This window comes from Palaemon carinicauda, chromosome 1 (assembly GCF_036898095.1).
Source record: "Palaemon carinicauda isolate YSFRI2023 chromosome 1, ASM3689809v2, whole genome shotgun sequence".
NCBI lineage: Eukaryota > Metazoa > Arthropoda > Malacostraca > Decapoda > Palaemonidae > Palaemon > Palaemon carinicauda.
The window spans coordinates 188,923,389-188,944,417 of NC_090725.1; the positions used below are offsets into that span (position 1 = coordinate 188,923,389).

Here is a 21,029-nt window from a genome sequence, read left to right on the forward strand (position 1 = left end):
CTGTCGTGGTACCGCGTATGGATGCCATGCTTCCGGGTCAAGCCAGCGGCTGCCTCCGCTGGACGGATGGAGCTCCTGCAGAGATCCATGGAGCTTCGGGCTTCCCCGTGCTGGCTTGTTGGTTCCTTCGTTCAGGGCGGGCCATTGAAGAACCGGAGGCCGGGACAAGGCTGCCAGTCTGAGGGGCGACTCTCTCTGCTGGGCGGATGAAGTCAGAACCTTCGCGGGCTTATGCCTGTCGACTGAGACCTGGTACGATGACTTCCGTTGATGATCGGGTCTGCTGGAGGAGATGTACCGCGAGGATGGCGAAGGAGCTCTAGGGTGCCAGCCAGAGGTACTTGGGGCTGCTGAAGCTCCTAGGAGATGGTTGCGGGGGATGGTGACTCGCACCCATTCGCCTTTGACGAGCGGCTCCTCCTGTGCTTCTTCCTGGGGGATCTGGAACGTCTCCTGGCGTGGTATGATCGGGAACGGGAACGGGACCACTCTCATCTCCTCCTCGAGTCCCTCGGACCTTCGTCCTCCGAGGAGAAAGAGTACGACCCAAAAGAGGAGACCGATGACTGGAAGGAACGTGCTGAATCGTCCGAGGCGTCCCAAGTTGCTGGTGGTTCTTCGTGCTGGTCCGCTGGCGAAGAAGGTTGAAGAAAGACGGGCGAGAGCGTTGCCGATGGCGCCGGGGGAGAGCGAGGCACTTTCTTGTGGACAAACCAGGTGTCGAACTCCTCTTCCAGTCTCATGGGCGACCTGAAGAGCGTCCTCGGTGGTGCCCACGCGAGGGGGTCCGAACTCGGTGAATCTTCCTTCTCGGCGTCTCCCCCGGCCGTTGACGTACCTGAAACGCAGACCCAAGAAGCGGGGGAAGAGGATGTAGCGGGCTTCCCCCACATAGGATCGACGGTAGAGACGGGCCCTGCTGGCACCAGGACCTCGTCTCCCGAACACACTCCCGTCCCTCCCTCAGGCCCCCCACTTGCCTGAACCGACACAACATCCCCACCAACAGACATCACAGACTCCTGGGGAAGAGCAATGGGCCGCTTCCCCGCAACGGACTTACCTCGTCCCCTACTCTGGGTAGGGGAAGGCGGCAGAGAAGCCCTCTCCGAAGAGGCAGCGGGTGAAGCAAGAGGCGAGGCAATGCTTGACTTCTTCGTCGATCTCTTGGTAGCCTTCTTCTTTTTGGTGCCGTAGCGCACCCACTTAATTTCGTTTCAGGATTCACACTCCGGACACGTGGCTGTAGGGGAACACACACTGCCCCTACACGACGAACACAAAGAGTGGGGGTCGACTTCCGGCTTGGAAAGAAAGGCCCCACAAGATTTACCGGCCATAGGCCTGGGGCAACGGCGGGGATGCTCCATAACGAACCAATAAAGCACCAAAATGACACAGGAACACAGAGGGGAAGGTAGGATAAGGTATGAACACAAGGGGACCACGTGGGTACTGCGTGGGACACAAAGGGTCGCACTGGGTAAGGAGAGCGCATCGAGATGTTATCACGACGCGACCAGAAAACTAGCTGAAGGTCGAGACCTGAGTGAGCACGCTCTCTGACCCTGGGTCGCCTCATGGCGCGTATTCCTCCGCCAGAGGTATCCCCGCATAGAAAATGGAGACGGTAAACTACACAAAATTTTGGTCGGTTGGGAGGAGATCCCAGATACTCCTAAGAAAGTAGTTCGAGGTAAGTACTCCGTGTTGGAACAAAGGAGAATTATACGATTCTTCCCTTCCTGTTGCAAAATTTAAAATTTTATTTTCTTCAATCTCCTATACTGGTAACCAGGAACTGCTACACACTTGCATGATACATTTGAAAAATGATCAGCCAGGGCATTGCTAACATCATTTGCTTCTGTCACATAATGATCGTTCACTTTCAACACTCGTGGTAGGTTTGGGGTAAATTTACCTGCAATCTTTTTTATTTTCCTCCATACACAAGATGGTGGTGTTCTACAGTTAATGGAGGAAACAAAAGACACCCAAGAATGGCGTCTAGCTTCTTTCATGGCATGACGGAACTGTGCTCTACACTTTTATGATATCAAATTTTCATCAATACGGCATCTACGCAATCTAGTTAGAGATTTTCTGTTGGCTCTGTGCAAGGCTGTTAGTTCTGAAGACCACCACAGGACTGGTCATCGTTTGAATAATCCTGTGGTTTTTGGAATCGAATTGATTCCTGCTGTATGGAGAGTTCCATTTAGTAGGTCAATGGCATCATCAATACTTTCAAACTGTTCTGAACTCCCCTCGATTTCACTTAGCCCACGAAATTTAACCCAGTCTGCCTGTCAAGATTCCATCGTGGCGATCTTTGTAAAGGTGGACCGTTGTTGGTGTTTATAATGATTGCTGCACGATCACTAGTATGCCAATCATCTAATGTCCTCCAATCAAAATCTAGAAGGCAGTTAGAGTTTGCAATTGAAAGGTCAATGCATGACAAGGTTTATGTCTGGACATAAAAGTGTGTGGGCTCTCCTGTATTAAGGAGTCCCACATTTACTGTCCCCTCCAAAATGAGGGGGGTGAGAGAGATGGAGGTCTCTCTCTTTTACGATTAATAGATGGTGGGATTCTAGGTTTTTGCAACTTTCCCACTACAGATGCATCAGGTAAGTTGATTTTTAGTGGAACCTCCATCAAATCATGCAAGGACATGGCCTGCGAGAGGTTTGTGCTAGTTTTTGAAATGAGAGACTAAGGCTGTACAGAAGTGGGCAATGCCCTAGTGTTGATACACCGTGCTAAAGCCTCAGGAGGTAATATGCTTACCTCGTCATTTGTCATTTTATCAGAGGGTATATTTCTTTTTCTGGAGCTATTGGCAGTACTAGGTGGGTTTGATTTTAATGCCTTAGCATAGCTATTTGATTTATTTAATAGTCTTTTGGCATGTCCCACACTAGATTTGTTAAGGGCAGCTTCTTCCAACTTATACAGCTTGCAGCTCTTGTCTGTGGATTTATGATTCAAGTTGCAATTTGAACACCTCTCTCCAAGTGCACAATCTCCATGGCAACTTATACAGCTTGCAGCTCTTGTCTGTGGATTTATGATTCAAGTTGCAATTTGAACACCTCTCTCCAAGTGCACATTCTCCATGGTAAGATTTGGAGCAAATGCCACATATTTTCTCATTTTTGCAAACCTTAGACAGGTGTCCAAATTTAAAACAATTGGAACACTGCAGTGGCTTCTGCTTGAACGGTCGTACTTTAATTATTTTATTTCAATAGCAATAGGGAAAGGTACATCAGCATCCTGGAAAGTAAGTATAATCATTGATGTTCCAGGAATCTTATGCACTTTCCATACATTTAGTGAATACATGGCCAGTATCTCCTCCTCTGTAAATTCATAGAGTTTTATGTTAAAAGCTACTCCCCTTCCATAACTAAAATTTAGGTGGGGTTTGACATCTAACTTAATATCATCGTTAATTGTATTTAGGTTGGACAGTATTACAGATTGTGTGCTTGATTTGGCATGGATAAGGAAACTATTTTTTCCAAAACGAGATATATCTCCCAGTGCATTAGTTCCTACTTTTTTCTGAATTAATTTGCATATTTTAAAATAATTCCCTGTAACCCCCTTTGATTCAGCTACAAGCCACATTGGTGGTTTTGGCTTTCTCTGGGAATGCCTAACTAAATTAGCATCTTTTTCCAACCAGTCGGCAGGCCTATATACATCTAAATCCTTTGGTACCTTATTGCAGAGAGCAGCCTCTACATTCAAGTTATTAATTTTTATATTATTCATGTTACTTATTCCTTTAAATGCTTCATCATGACTACTGTACGATATCCATGAATCCCATTTATCATCTTCAAATTTCATCCTTATTTCTTTTATACATCCATAGCACTCAAATGCTTTATATAGGTTATCATAATTTGTGTCTATTGGAATTTGGGTAATATGAAGGATTCAAAGTTTCCTTGTGATACTCAAATTACTCAATTTTGGAATATTAGTAGAAAGGTCCTTTCCAGTTCCGAGGTCATCCACAGAATTTTCCTTAATAGACTTGCCAGAGGTCGTCAACAGTGCCGGGGAAGAGTCAGCGTATCCAGGGGATGGGGGTCCGTTGATTGAAGAATCCTTGAGTGTTGAGAAAGAAAAAAGATGAGTTTGATTCACCTGCTCGAGAATATTAAGGCATTACATGTTGGAAAGGAAATTTGCACACTCCATTATTGGCACATGAGGGATAGCACCAAAACAGATATAGAGGCACAGGGGTAAGCTGAACCCGCCTGTTAGGACTGAGACCAAGAAACTATGGAATCATCCTCCCCATATCTGTAATGATGGGCTTCCGACCAAAAGCCGAGAGTCCTACCCCAAGCATTGGATCCCCCTGGATTCCAATAACCCAACACTTAAGAATAGTTCCGCCAAAAAGGTCCAAACCATCTTCGGGATGGCTGATATCATCCAATACTCTCACATATAGCTTTGAATGTAAATACCTCCTAACCGTGACACCTCCCATTCATCGAAGCAGGCAACAATAACGGATGTATAAACATCCACACGGGGGCTACAATGGATGTAGAAACATCCAAGCCATAGGAAAAAAATAAATAAATATAAATATGTACATAATACATACACACATATAATGAGGGAAATTTTTCTCATAGAGTTGGGGCAGCAACAGAAAAGAAAGTTTATAAAATTAGGAGAAGGTCGAAGCAATATTAAGAGGAAGAAAACAATGAGAGAGAGAAATTTAGATTCAAACTGGGGGAGCAATTATCCCAAGTTCGAGAGCCCTCTTGCCCGTCACCAAGTTTCAACACAGGAATGATATGCCGTGCTGAAGCTCAATGACTTCATCAAGGCATTTTCCCATTAAGAGGGCATGAATGAAAGAAATGAGGCACATAATGTGCTACTGTTGTGGTGAAAAAGGTCATATAAGCCGAATTGTTCTAAAAATTATCAATCTTTTAAACAGTGCAAGATTAATTTTGTCTTTAATGAATTATAACCCAGTCAATCTGTGATTGATAATAACACTACTTTTTTAAAACAATGACGAAGTTAAATAGATACCTGATGTACATAATTGTCATTGTCAACAAAAATGATTTTGGGAATGACAAATTATTGCAGAAAATTATTTTTTTTTTTAATTTCCTTGGAGGTACTCAAGAGCTTTCGTAACGGACAAAAAAGCGAGCCAAGTTAATGATATGCAAAGAGATTACAGCAGTTGTCTTTTGTGGAGTAGATAATGGTATGAAACGCCAATACTCCCTTACTTCTGTTTGTGATGAATTTAAGAACTCAACTTATTTAAATTCCTTTGTTATTCTCAGAAGGGCAGCGAGACTTTCCTTGTGGAAGGCAAGTCTGACTTGTCTGCCTGGTTATCTATACTAGCCTGACTTCCATTGTTGGGTCTTTTGGTCATAATTACATAATATTCCTTCAGTAGGGGTTCTGAATGTTTACTACACCTTAGAGTTGAGTTTCTCTCATAGATTTTTTAATTACTTTAGATCCTTTTGCAACTAAATTCTGGCAGTTTCGCATACCTAATCACTCTATTTGACGTCTAGATTGCAAGGCACGAGATGGAGTATGTAATCTGGATCTTGATATCCCTCCTCTCGTTAAGGTAAGTGCCCTTAAGCAACATCATTTTTATTTTGGGAGATGACATTTCAGATCATAGATGCTCTTCAACTTTTAATTAATTGAATCTTTATAAATATTTTTGTTGTTGGAGATGAATCAGCTAAAGCTGGGTGATCATATCACTTTCCACATGACAGTGCGTTTCTGTTAGCTTTTAAGTTTGGCCACTAGCTAACCACAGGGTTACTGTACTTTAGTTGGCTACATTCAAACACAAGTGCTTTTATTACCCTAATGAGTCTGGCTATTAAGAACACAATCATGAATATTATTTGGGGTTACTGTATTTGTATTCAGTGAAGAATTTTTATAAAAAACATAAATACTGTAAGTTTAATTTACAAATAATACATTGCATAGGTGTAGCACTAACGTGCTAGATGGAAACAATGAGGCGTGTTCAGTGTTCCTGAAATTTTATGACAAAACTACCTTATAAACCCCTCATTTCCTATTTTCGTTGTGGATAATTGTTATTACTATTACGAAGAATAGCTATTATTTTAGTTTCACTTAGTCTCCGAGTCTTTGACGCCTCAAAGACACTGTGACTGGTACCAGTCCATTGAGTACATCATTATGACTAATAAATTAAAATCTTCATATTCAAGGTTTACAAGCTAATTTACTAATTGCTATTTGGATTAGTAAGCTCCAAAGTGTTTTTGAAATAATTTCTTTAGCAGGAGAAAAGGATTTCCATGTTCAGTGACACCCTCTCTTCTTTCTCTTTCCTTAATTTCTGGTCTGGGCCTGAAAGGATGTGTGGGAGGTTGGGAAGACTTCTGACCATCACAGAATAAAGAAGGCTGGGGACCAAGCCAAAACTTGATAAAGGAAAACTCTGTTATTCAGTGGCACGGGTACCCATGAAAGCTTGGCTGCAGTTCATTTCATATTCCCAAAAATAAAACCTTTTAGAAGGCTGTAATTTAGCAGAGAAGGCTAGGCTCACTGATTAAGAGGGAATGATGACAATACTAACACTCCAGGCTTTAATTTTGCTACAGCTTATATAGTTAGTTATTTTCACATTAAGATCTGAATACCAATAACTCCTTTTTAGTGGTACCTCAGAATTCCTTCAATTCTTTGTTTAGAGTATTAGTTCATGCCTAACCTACCCTGTTTCAAACTTTATTCTAATTCCTCAAGTGTTAACTGATGATTTTAATGCATGTTTTAGCAGTTTAGTGATACACAATATCTACCAGATCAGAGTTTTTACAGCGCTTCTAATTTGGTATTTACTTTGCCCTTCAGCAGCAATAACATCATTCTCCCACAATTCTAGCTAACCTTTTAGACACCTAAAATTTGCATATCCTGGATCCCTGTATCTCTCCTCTCAATAAAGTAAGTACAGTACTTCCAAACCTCTACATATCCCTTATGTGCAGAGAAGTTAGCCAGATATTTTAGTACGCCTCTTGTGAATCAAGTGTTCTATACTACTCATCATTCACTGTTTCCCATGGTTCAGCAGGTGTTAAAGAAGTTCAGGATTTCTATTAAGAGCAGGATGATACTAATATCACCTATCTGGCCACAGAGGGAATAGTTCACAGATCTGTGGCAACTGTTTTTGTAGTATCCAAGAAGGTTGCCATACATAGCCAATATGCACAAACAGCCTCTCTCAAAGATGGTTCATCCAAAACCAACCGTGCCACATCTGCCTGCACGGAGATTATACATGGTATTCTCAGAAACAGAGGGCTTATGGTACAATCTAGTCTAGACTGTCTATCATAGGTTTTAAAACAGTCTTTTAATATTTCCTATCAAAGACAATAAAATGTTTATTTTGGTTGGCAAAAAGCTAAGAATCTTTCAATGACAAGGTCTATTTTGAATAGTTAAACTTTTACCATTAATTTTTTATGATAAACAATCAATTTCAGCCATTAAGGGATTTAGATGCAAGCTTGATTCTGTGCTCTAGCCTCAGGGATTACATCTGTCCCTTTCAGTTATTATAGCGATTGTTTTATATTGTCGAGTATTAAAAGGCCTTTTGTAAGTAAGTAAAATTTTCTGGAATTTGGATGTGGTTTTAGAGTATTTAAAAGATACAAATTTTGAACAGTTGAAATATTGTTCTTTAAGATCTCATGGCTATAACCCTTTTCCTGTTGGCATTACCTTCAGCTAAACACATAATTGGGCTGCAAATGCTTTCTTTCAAAGTAACTTTTGAGGAACACAAGATGATTTTGTCTTATTGACTTCCTTCGGAGGCGAACATTTTTTTTAAGAGAAAGAGTTTGCCTTTATTTTTCCATATACCTTTTCTGAAAATGGATGAAAGCATTTCAGTAGAGAACAGGTTTCTTTGCCCATCAAGAGAATAGTTATTCTGTATTTTTTTGCAAAAGAAAATTCAAGTATTAAAGGTGGTGTCCCTAATTTCTTTTGTGGTGTTAAGGTCCCTTGATCACTCTATAACCAAAAATGTAACATCATTCATAATCTAAAGTGTATTCACAGTAGCTCACAAAGAATTAGATACAACTCTAATAAAGGGCCTGAAAATGAAGGTACATGATATGATTGATTGATTGATTGATTAAAAGTTTTCAGGCATCCTGACATCTAAGGTCATTGACGCCAGTAACATTTAATTTATGTATACAAAAATAAAAAATAAAATAAAATAAAAAATAAGAGTATTCAATTAAAATCATAAAAGTTGAATGTCATAAAAGTTAAATATTTTTCAGAAGACCTGCTTCTGAAATAAATTTAAAAATGCCACTTGCATGGTAGGACACATCATTTCCAAGAATCTTGGCAAGGATGAACCTGCCACCCTCACCTCGAGCCTCAAACAAATATCTATTCCTTAAGTTGTTATAATTGGGGCATTTGATCAACAAATGCCTTACTGTTAGAGGTACTAAACAGTCGTCACAATACGGTTGGTGTTGGCCCTTCAGCAGAAACTCGTGTGTCAACCGAGTGTGACCAATACGGAGACGACAAAGAGACGTCTCCCATTTTCGGGGCATCATATTATACCTCCAAGGAGATATGTCATTTGTTACTTCTCGCATTTTATTCCCATCTAGGCTATCCCATTGCTGTTGCCATTTATTGCAAACCAATTTCTTGATGTCAGGTAAGAAATCATTACAGGGAATGGGATACCTTCTTGGCAGCAACTCGGATGCAGCCTTCTTAGCCAGTGAATCTGCCTTCTCATTCCCAGACACACCTACATGTGCTGGAACCCAACAAAATTGAACTGTTATACCTCTCCGTCCAATAATAAAAAGCCATTCTAAAATCTTTAAAACTAGAGGGTTATTAGAATTAAAAACTTCTATAGCTTGAAGGACACTCCTTGCATCACTAAAAATTGTAAAATTACCCTCCTTCTCCAACGCTAATTTCTCAATAGCGGTTAATATGCCATACAGTTCGGCAGTAAATATGGAAGCGGTCAGAGGAACTGCACCTCTACAATTAAAACCATTACTATGTACTCCAAATCCAACGCCAGCATCAGATTTGGAGCCATCGGTATAGATAAAAGTTGATCCTCTATGTTCTTTAACATGTTCATTAAAAAGAGACCTGGCTTCTAGGTCTGACATATTCTTCTTATCTCCAATAAAATATTTACAAAAAGATATCTCTGGTAACTTCCAAGGAGGCGTTGATGATACCTTGAATGGAAGTACCTTATTTCTAATTATATCCAGACTATTTAATAATCGTTTCACCCGAAAGCCATAAGGTTGAGGAGATTTTGGGTGCAACTCAAAGTATGATGCGTGTCTTACAAGACTTGCAGTCTGAAAGGCTAGAGAGTTTGGGAGTCTTTGCAATCTAAACCAATACCGAATAATGGAAGACATTCGGTAAAGGTCTAGAGGTAACTCTCCAGCATCAACAAGGAGACTTGGGATAGGCGAGGTTTTAAAAGCTCCAGAAGACAATCTAATACCTGCATGATGTATCGAGTCTAATATTTTTAACCGGCTTGGGGTGCCTGAAGAATATATTTCACAACCATAACTAATTTTGGAAAAAATCAAGGCCTTGTATAATTTTAAAATAGTATTGCGGTCTGCCCCCCATGATGTATGGGACAATACTTTTAAGATATTCAGAGCTTCAACACATTTAGCTTTTAACGCTTTTAAGTGAGAAACCCATGTAAGCCTACAATCAAATATCAAACCTAAAAATTTAGCTTCTCTTGCACATGGTATCCGTTGACCTTTAATGTATATATCCGGGTCTGGATGTACTCCCCGGGTACGACAAAAATGGACAATGGTAGTTTTACTTGTCGAGAACTTAAATCCATTCATGTCAGCCCACTGGATAATTTTATCAATAGAGAGTTGGATTTTTCTCTCAACCATTGCCATTCTAGTGCCAGCAAATGATATTGAGAGATCATCCACAAATAATGTTGAGAGAACATCCTGGGGAATGGCTGAGGATATCCCATTAATTGCTAGTGCAAAAAGGGTTACACTCAGCACACTACCCTAAGGAACTCCTTCTTCCTGGCACTTACTCTCTGATAGAGTTTCCCCCACTGTCACTTGAAAAACTCTATGTGAAAGAAATGCCTGAATAAATAGTGGCAGCTCTCCTCTCAATCCCAATTCACGAATGGTTTTAAGTATACCATATCTCCATGTGGTATCATATGCCTTTTCAAGGTCAAAAAATACTGTCACATGGTGCTGTTTGGAAGCAAAGGCTTCACAAATAGAAGACTCAAGTCGTATTAACACATCAGTTGTTGAGTGCATTTTTCTGAATCCACATTGAATCGGTGATAAAATACCCTTCTTTTCAAGGTACCACATCAGCCTTGCATTGACCATCTTCTCCATGATTTTACATAAACACGAAGTCAATGCAATAGGTCGATAGCTTGCTGCTAAAAACTTGTCCTTACCAGGTTTTAAAAAGGCTAAAATAATGGCTAGTTCCCAAACACTTGGATAACTATGATCATGCCATATTCTATTAATAATACTTAAAATAAATAACTTTGTATTAAAATGTACATGTTTAACCATTGCATATGGAATTCCATCGGGTCCAGGAGCTGTATCGTTGCAAGTAGCGAGTGCGGAATCAAGTTCTCTTTCAGTAAAAGGAGAATTATACGATTCTTCCCTTCCTGTTGCAAAATTTAAAATTTTCTTTTCTTCAATGCTCCTGTACTGGTGACCAGGAGCTGCTACACTCTTGCACAATACATTTGAAAAATGGTCAGCCAGGGCATTACTAACTTCATTTCCTTCAGTCACAAACTGACCATTCACTTTCAACACTGGTGGTGGGTTCGGGGTAAATTTGCCTGCAATTTTTTTTATTTTCCTCCATACAGAAGATGGTGGTGTTCTACTATTAATGGAGGAAACAAAAGCCACCCAAGATTGGCGTCTAGCTTCTTTCATGGCACGACGGAACTGTGATCTACACTTTTTGTATGATATCAAATTTTCATCAGTACGGCGTCTACGCAATCTAGTCAGGGATTTTCTGGTGGCTCTGTGCAAGGCTGTTAATTCTGAGGACCACCACGGGACTGGTCGTCTTTTGAATAGTCCTGTGGTTTTGGGAATCGAATTGATTCCTGCTGTATGAAGAGTTCCATTCAGTAGGTCTATGGCATCATCAATACTTTCAAACTGTTCTGCTCTCCCTTCGATTTCACTTAGCTCAGAAAATTTAACCCAGTCTGCCTTGTCTAGATTCCAACGTGGCGATCTTTGCAAAGGCGGACCCTTGTTGGTGTTTATAATGATTGGTGCATGATCACTAGTATGCCAATCATCTAATGTCCTCCAATCAAAATCAAGAAGGCAGTTAGAGCTTGCAATTGAAAGGTCAATGCATGACAAAGTACCTGTCTGGACATGGAAGTGCGTGGGCTCTCCTGTATTAAGGAGCCCCACATCCTCATTCTCCACAATTGATGAGATAATATTGCCCCTTGTGTTGGCCAAAACATCACCCCATAAAGGATGTCTACCATTCATATCTCCCAGTAAGAGAAAAGGTTAAGGGAGTTGTTGAATGACTTTTGCTAAATCATCATATAAAATATTATCATTTGGAGGTAAGTACAGAGAGCATACAAGTATTGTATATTTTCTCCCTATATCAATTTGTACAACAACTGCCTGCAGGGTTGTACGTATAGACATAGGTATTTGGGGAACATCTCGACGAATGTACATGAGACTTCCGCCATGGCTCCCTGCTTGTTGATTATATGGTGTTCTATAGCTAACATACTCTCGAGGACTAGGAGTGTTAGAATCAAGCATACTTTCCTGTAGACATACAATTATGCGGGAATGCTCATGAATTAGGAGCTTAAGTTCTTCATATTTCGCCCTCAAACCCTGACAGTTCCATTGCAAAATGGAGGAGAAAACTAAGGATTATTTCTGGAAGACATCTTGGATGAGGTCTTCCCATTAGCAGTTTTTAATTTAACATTATTACCTGTAGGTTTCTTCAGAGGTGGTCTTGTTATGTTGGGTTTTACATTTGTGTTTTTCTTTGTATTCTTTTTATCTATTTGTTGAGGTGGATGGTAGACCTCAACTTGAATTTCTGATTTATTCAGTTCATCTTCTGGTTCATTAGAAACATCAACAGACAAAACATCAAATTTATTTGATGTCATAACCTTAACGTTTCTAATGGAGGGTGGAGAGAGAGATGGAGGTCTCTCTCTTTTACGATTAATAGATGGTGGGATTCGAGGTTTTTGCACCTTTCCCACAACAGGTGCATCAGGTAAGTTAGTCTTAAGTGGAACCTCCATCAGATCAGGCAAGGACATGGCCTGAGAGAGGTTTGTATTATTTTTTGTAATGGCGGCTGAAGGCTGTACAGCAATGGGCAATGACCTAGTGTTAATACACCGTGGTAAAGCCTCAGGAGATAATATGGTTACCTCGTTATTTGACATTTTGTCAGATAGTATACTTTTTTTTGAGCTATTGGCAGTGCTAGGTTGGTTTGATTTTAATGCCTTAGCATATGTATTTGATTTATTTAATAGTCTTTTGGCATGGGTCACACTTATATGTTCTAAGTTTGATTTGTTGAGGGCAGCTTCCTCCAACTTATATAGCTCGCAGCTCTTGTCTGTGGATTTGTGATTCGAGCTGCAATTTAAACACCTGGCTCCAAGTGCACACTCTCCATGGTAAGATTTGGAGCAAATACCACACATCTTCTCATTTTTGCAAACTTTGGACGGGTGCCCAAATTTAAAACAATTAAAGCATTGCAATGGCTTTTGCTTGAAGGGTCTTACTTTAATCCTTTCGTTCTCGATAATAATATGTAAAGGTACATCAGCATCCTGGAATGTAAGGATTATCATTGATGTACCTGGGACTTTATGAACTTTCCATACATTTAATGGACACATGGCCAGTATCTCCTCCTCTGTAAAATCATATAGATCTCTGTTAAAAAATACGCCCTTTCCGTAGCTGAAATTTAGGTGGGGTTTGACATCTAACTTAATGTCATCATTACTTATTTTCATATTGGACAATATTACCGACTGTGTACTGGATTTGGCATGGATAAGGAAACTAATTTTTCCGAAACGAGATATATCGCCTGGTGCATTAGTTCCTACTTTTTTCTGAATCAATTTGCATATTTTAAAATAATTCCCTGTAACCCCCTTTGATTCAGCTATAAGCCACATCGGTGGTTTTGGATTTCTCTGGGAGGGCATAACCAAATCTGCGTCTTTTTCCAACCAATCGGCAGGACTGTACACATCCAAATCTTTTGGTACCTTATCGCAGAGAGCAGCCGCGACATTCGTTATTAATTTTAATATTATTCAAGTTACTTATTGCACTAAATGCTTCGTCATAACTACTATAAGATATCCATGAATCCCAAGTTTCAGCTTCAAGTTTCATCCTTATTTCTTTTATGCATCCATAGCATTCAAATGCTTTACATAGATCGTCATAATTTGTCTCTATTGAAATTTGTGTAACATGAAGGATTCAAAGTTTCCTCGTGCTACCCAAATTACTTGATTTTGAAATATCAGTAGAATGGTCCTTTCCCGTTCCAAGGTCATCAACAGAGCTTTCCCTTATCACATTAGCAGAGGTCGTCAACAGTGCCGGGGGAGAGTCAGCGTATCCAGGGGATGGGGGTTCGTTCCTTAAAGAATCCATTAGACGAGAGAGAGAGAAAAGGGTTATTTTGATGTACCTGCTCGAGAATGTTAGGCCATCACACATCGGAAAGGAAATTTGCACTCTCCACTATCGGCACAATGAGAGTATACTTCCCAGATGGTCCACTCCATACCCTACCCGAAGGATAGCATCAAAACAGATATAGAGGCACAGGTGTAAGCTGAACCCGCCTGTTAGGACTGAGACCAAGAAATTATGGAATCATCCTCCCCATATCTATAATGACGGGCTTCCGGCCAAAAGCCGAGAGTCCTACCCCAAGCATTGGATCCCCCTGGATTCCGAAGACCCAACACTTGAGAATAGTTCCGCCAAAAAGGTCCAAACCATCTTCGGGATGGCTGAAATCATCCAATACTCTCACATATAGCTTTGAATGCAAACACCTCCCAACTGTGATACCTCCTCCCACTCATCAAAGCAGGCAACAATAAAGGATGTATGAACATCCCCGCCGGGGCTACAATGGATGTAAAAACACCCAAACCATAGGAGAAAAAAAAAAAAATATATATGTACATAATATATACAAATATATAATTAGGGAAATTTTACTCATAGAGTTTGGAAAGCAAGACTAAAGAAAGTTTATGAAATTAGGATTAGGTCGAAGTAATATTGAGAAAAAGAAAAAGGTGAAAGAGAGAAATTTAGATTCGAACTGGGGGAGCAATTTCCCCAAGTTCGAGAGCCCTCTTGCCCGTCACCAAGTTTCAGCACGGGAATGAAATGCTGTGGTGAAGCTCAATGACTTCATCAAGGCATTCTCTCATTAAGAGGGCACATGATATGAGTAGGGCAACTACTTCCCTTCAATTTTGCAGCAACCTTTCTTTGGAAAGCCTTTTAGTAGCAGCTTAATGGCGTACCAAGTCGATTTTGCAATAAATCATCTTGAAGAATTGTGGTTCACATAAGAAGATTCCTAAGATTTAGGGCCCATAGTGGCTGCATAGCCATGGTCTATTCAACTTCAAGTTCAGTTCATCATTAACTCCCTTACCTATAAGTATACTGTATGGGGGTTTAATCTAATAATCAACTTCATATCTATTAGAAGTACTGTATCATTTAGATCAAGAAATATCATTTAGGCAAGCTACAGTCCAGTATTCTAAATAGTTTGATTAAACCATCTGGAGTCCCATATTTCAAATTATATTTTGAGATGTTTGGCTATAAGTAATCTAAATCTGGTTAATAAATCTTAACCATGGTATATAGCTTTTAATTAAATTTATCCTATCTCTTTCCTTTACTAGTGTCCCATCTCCAGTAGTGTGTAGGAGTCAGCAATATGAACACCAGGGGAGGTTCAAAGAAATAAACGAGATAAACAGAATTTTAATAGAATTTCGAATTTCTATGCTCACCAGATGCTCATATACATCCCCACCCTCACCCCCTCACTGCCTTTTAGTATCAAGAAGTTAGGGATAATTTCAACTTTGAAACTAAAGGGGCAATGAGAGACTGGCAGGTCAATTACCACTTACCACAAGATTGTTCCTTCCTTTACTAAAGGCATCTGTTTATTGAAGGGAAAGAAAATTTGACAATTTGAAATGAAAAAAATATTACGGGTAAAGGTTTATCAAACCTAGCCTCTAGAGAAGAACATCAGGTGAGTATAGAAATAAAAAAAATTATTATCAAAATTTTATATTTTTACTAGTGTCTGGCTTACGACAAACTTTAGTTTTCAATGACTGATTATTAGTGGAAATCAATTTTAGAAGTGTTACTACCTTCATAAAACATAAAATTACTCTGCTGTTTTAGCCAAAATTATTTTATGTTGGCAAAGTGTTTCCAACACATGCAGAGTAATTTTCAAGTTATTTATTGCAATTTTAGTACCATAATATGTTCTAAGTATAAGTGATTATTTGCATAATAGACACTGCCTACTGAGTTTAGCTATTACCCTTTCCGGGGAATTCTGGTCACAAGTAAGGATAAAAATAAGACAAACTGGTCACAAATCTGGAACAGCCTATATTTAAAAACCTATGCTAAATGATTTTAGGGTAGGAAAAAGTTTGGCTTTTTAAATTTTATGTACAGTATAAAAATTAATAAAAGATTCCCAAAATTAACAATACAACATAAATAATACCAAAATTTACATACAAAAAGCATGCAGAGTCTGCACTTGTCCATAAATGGTCCTTAAGGTGACTCATCTTTCAGCAGCTTTCAAATATTTTGTCATCAAACTCATACAAATCGCACAGCAAATCAACTGTAAAGAGAAGGATTAAATTTTGAATAAATTTCAAGAAACCAGAAAGGTTGTGACACACAATGTAAAAGACCTTTAACACCAACAGGATTTTAGAACTAAAATTATCATTTCCCTACCAACCTTAAAATAATAAAATGCTATTATAGTTATCATCGAGTGCCAACTTAATAACCTAAGAATTAAAATACAAAACAATATAGCTTCAAGACAATCTCTGTGTACCAGCAAGTGAGTGGAGATAATTGAGTCCCACGCAATACAGGCACTGATTTAGATTAACAAAGTCACAACATTTAATCTAATATATCACCTTAACCACATTAGGAAGGAGTGTGGGAAACTTACTATTTGAAAGTAAATATGGATATGTATGAGTAATTTGTCCTTTAAAATACGGAATGTCTTCAGCACTGCTAGTGAAAAGATAATCTTTGACCAAAAGCACAAAGAATATATGTACTGTTAAATATAAATATTCAAATTAATAGCACAATTAAACTAACAGGAAAAATATCATGTCCTATTATTGGGAAAACAAAATAACTGTTACATCATTAGGTTTAACAATAAAAACTCTTTAAATTTAACCTTAGGCTTTAGACTGAAATGGGTGGTTAAGGTGGGAAGATCAACTTTATAGGACACAGGTTTGTATAACCAGGAAGAAAACCAATTACTGTAAATTTGTTTCTATACATATACAAGCCTTTCATCCTTTAAAATAGGGAGACTCACTTATTTGTAGGAATGAAGTTCCCCATAGAACAAAGCTGGTTGGTTCTTTTCCTTCCCTGGAATATATGTCTCCAAGGTCACATATGGGAGTACCTATCACCCCATCATAGGGATGAGTAGGCTGATAGGGACTGGCCAGTACTTTGCTATGTAGCTGGTTGATGTAGGAATCTTTCTCCCATGAAAGGGATATGCAGTCTGGAATGAAATACTTGGCACATGGTGGCCAATGGGTGGTTATTCCTTTTACCATCCTCTTGTTTGTTAATGGAGAATGGGGGAGAAATATTTATTACACATCTAGACTAATAAGAATGGTGCCTAGAAATGTAGCTTATCAGCTTAAATGTCAAATCTAACATCCACATGTACAAATGCTTCATTTCCAAGTTAGGGAAGGGAAAGAAGCAGCAGAAGAGCCAGTCATTCCACCTTTCCATCAGATTTTACCATACACAAGATGCTTTCTGTCCCATATTGTAGTTGGGCTGACTACACAACTACATGAGCAGTCACCAGTTGAAGGACATGTGGTTATACTCCCTTGAATAAAAAGCAATGAGGTTTGTTTGGCACTTCCAAAGCCCATCTCCTGTATGACTGCAAGATTCTCTTGAGTCTGAAGTGGGACCAATACCCTTGTATTCAATAGCTCTATTTCAAGCTGGTACTTCAACCCTATCAATGGTTAAAACGTATGTTCTTGATAGTTTCATGATGCCAATAGGAGACTGTTTTTATACCCCTTTCATGTTTTTCCTTTGTTAAGGAAGTTGCACTGCAAACCCTCACAAGACAAAAAATGCATTTCCTCTTGATTATCACCCAACGCTTCATGCAGCAAAGGGATGGAAAAAGTCTCAAACCTGGAGTATGTTAAGACCTATGTTTTGCCATGAATTTGGACAAAAAACTAAGAGACATTTTTCCAACATTCACAGTGGGTTAATACAAATGTGTCCATGAAACTTGCTAACTCTCTCTGTCAACAAAATGGTTGGCAAAAAGACAGTCCTGAGACTTGGGAGCATTTAGGCAAAGATCGACAGGTAAATCTACCACTCAGCTTGTGGCCATCTGGGAGCAAGCAGGTTCATCTGAGAACTGGGATGATCAAAACTTGGTTGATCATCCAGCAAATGAGACTGAACAGGCGAAAGATGTAGCCATCAAATGAGCTGATGGGAGCTGCTTCTAACACTGCTTATGGATTTGATATAGGGAACAGAACACTGGGAGCTTCCTGTTCAGCCATGTGGCAAACAAATCAAATCCAGGTGAGCCCCACAAGGCTTGCCTTTTTGCTATGCGAGGATGTAGGAACCACTTTGACCCAAAAACCTGCCCTTAGCAAGTGAGTATCTGCTAGTACATTCTTCTACTTCAGAATGTATCTGGCTGACAGCTCTACAGCGATTCACCTCCCAGATGTGCACCTGCTTTGTCGACATGCAAAGTAGGAAAACTGTACCTCATTTCTTTTTTATTTAAGCTACAGTAATACCTTGAGATACGAGCTTAATGCTTTCCGGGACCTGAGCTCATGTGTCAATTCGCTCGTATCTCGCATCACTTTTCCCGCATAAAATAACTAAAAAAAAATTAATCTGTTCCCATCATCTGAAAAAACACCTTAAAAGTGGAAAAATGTTATTTTCCTTAGTAAAATAAATTTTTGAATATACTTACCCGATGATCATGTAGCTGCAACTTCTATTGCCCGACAGAAAAAACCTACGGTCGGGATACGCCAGCGATCGCTATACAGGTGGGGGTGTACAACAGCGCCATCTGTCAAGTAGGTACTCAGGTACTTCTTGTCAACAAGAACCAATTTTCTCCTCGGTCCACTGGGTCTCTATGGGGAGGAAGGGAGGGTCCTTAAATTCATGATCATCGGGTAAGTATATTCAAAAATTTATTTTACTAAGGAAAATAACATTTTTCAATATTAATCTTACCCGATGATCATGTAGCTGATTCACACCCAGGGGGGTGGGTGGAGACCAGCATACATGTTAACATAAGAAGCTAAGTATCCCGTATTTCATTTTAGCAGTTATTCAAAATAACAAACATAAAATAAATAAGTACCTGGTAAGGAAGACGACTTGAACAATTACTCTGCCTTTTTAAGTACGTCTTCCTTACTGAGCCTCGCGATCCTCATAGGATGCTGAGCGACTCCTAGGAGCTGAAGTATGAAGGGTTGCAACCCATACTAAAGGTCCTCATCAAAACCTCTAATCTAGGCGCTTCTCAAGAAATGATTTTGACCACCCGCCAAATCAAGTAGGATGCGAAAGGCTTCTTAGCCTTCCGGACAACCCAAAAATATTTCAAGAGAAAGATTAAAAAGGTTCTGGAATTAGGGAATTGTAGTGGTGGAGCCCCCACCACTACTGCACTCGTTGCTACGAATGGTCCCAGAGTGTAGCAGTTCTCGTAAAGAGACTGGACATTCCTAAGATAAAAGACGCGAACACTGATTTGCTTTTCCAATAGGTTGCGTCGAATATACTTTGCAGAGATCTATTTTGTTCAAAGGCCACGGAAGTTGTGACAGCTCTAACTTCGTGTGTCCTTACCTTCAGCCAAGCTTGGTCTTCCTCATTCAGAAGGGAATGAGCTTCTCGTATTAACAGTCTGATAAAATAGGATAAAGAATTCTCTGACATAGGCAAAGATGGATTCTTAACTGAACACCATAAAGCTTCAGACGGGCCTCGTAAAGGTTTTTAAAATAGAACTTAAGAGCTCTTACAGGACATAATACTCTTTCTAGTTCATTTCCAACCATGCGATAAGTTTGGAATATCGAACGATATTGGTCAAGGCCGAGAAGGCAGCTCGTGTTTGGCTAGAAAACCAAGTTGTAGAACATGTAGCCGTTTCGGATGAGAATCCGATGTTCCTGCTGAAGGCATGAATCTCACTGACTCTTTTAGCTGTGGTTAAGCATATCAGGAAAAGAGTCTTAAAGGTGAGATCTTTCAGGGAGGCTGATTGAAGTGGTTCGAACCTGTCTGACATAAGGAATCTTAGAACCACGTCTAAATTCCAACCAGGTGTAACCAAACGACGCTCCTTCGTGGTCTCAAAAGACTTAAGGAGGTCCTGTAGATCTTTATTGTTGGAAAGATCTAAGCCTCTGTGACGGAAGACTGATGCCAACATGCTTCTGTAACCCTTGATAGTGGGAGCTGAAAGAGATCGTTCTTTCCTCAGATATAAGAGGAAGTCAGCTATCTGAGTTACAGAGGTACTGGTCGAGGAAACGGATACTGACTTGCACCAGTTTCGGAAGATTTCCCACTTCGATTGGTAGACTCTAAGGGAGGATGTTCTCCTTGCTCTAGCAATCGCTCTGGTTGCCTCCTTCGAAAAGTCTCTAGTTCTCGAGAGTCTTTCGATATTCTGAAGGCAGTCAGACGAAGAGCGTGGAGGCCTTGGAGTACCTTCTTTACGCGTGGCAGACGTAGCAGGTCCACCCTTAGGGGAAGTGTTCTGGGAACGTCTACTGGCCATCGAAGTACCTCGGTGAGTTATTCTCTCGCGGGCCAGAGGGAAGCAACTAGCGTCAACTTTGTCCCTTCGTGAGAGGCGAACTTCTGCAGTACCTTGTTGACAATCTAGAACGGAGGGAATGCATATAGATCTAGATGTGACCAATCTAGTAGAAAGGCATCTATATGAACTACTGCTGGGTCCTGGATAGGTGAGCAAAGTATTAGGAGCCTCTAGGTCATCGAGGTTGCGAAGAGATCTATGGTTGGCTGGCCCTAGGTGGCCCAAAGTCTCTTGCATACATCCTTGTGGAGGGTCCAATATGTTGAAATTATTTGTCCCTTCCTACTGAGACAATCTGCTATGACATTCAAGTTGCCTTGGATGAATCTCGTTACTAGTGAAAAGTCTAGACCTGTTGAACAGGAGAGGAGGTCTCTTGCAAACTCGTACCATGTCAGAGAGTAGGTCCCTCCTTGCTTGGAGATGTACGTCAAAGCAGGGTGTTGACCGTGTTCACCTCCACCACTTTGCCTTGAAGGAGAGACCTGAAGCTTTTCCAGGTCAGACGTACTGCCAGAAGCTTCTTGCAGTTGAAATGCATTGTCCTTTGACTCGAGTTCCATAAT

At 40.1% G+C, this 21,029-nt stretch overlaps 1 protein-coding gene across 10 annotated transcripts in view; it reads right to left on the reverse strand.

Moving 5' to 3' along the window:
* Nucleotides 1–21,029, reverse strand: part of mus304 (mutagen-sensitive 304) — a 327,641-nt gene that overhangs the window by 67,728 nt on the left and 238,884 nt on the right. For 7 of the 10 annotated variants that reach the window (XM_068386715.1, XM_068386708.1, XM_068386701.1 and 4 more), the window contains one exon: nucleotides 15,889–16,155. In XM_068386715.1, coding sequence (XP_068242816.1) covers nucleotides 16,100–16,155 — 56 coding nt within the window. In that variant the 3' untranslated portion in view covers nucleotides 15,889–16,099. Of the gene's footprint in view, nucleotides 1–15,888; nucleotides 16,156–21,029 lie in introns of those variants that run through there. The other 3 variants (XR_011046450.1, XR_011046445.1, XR_011046448.1) reach the window with 1 other exon arrangement.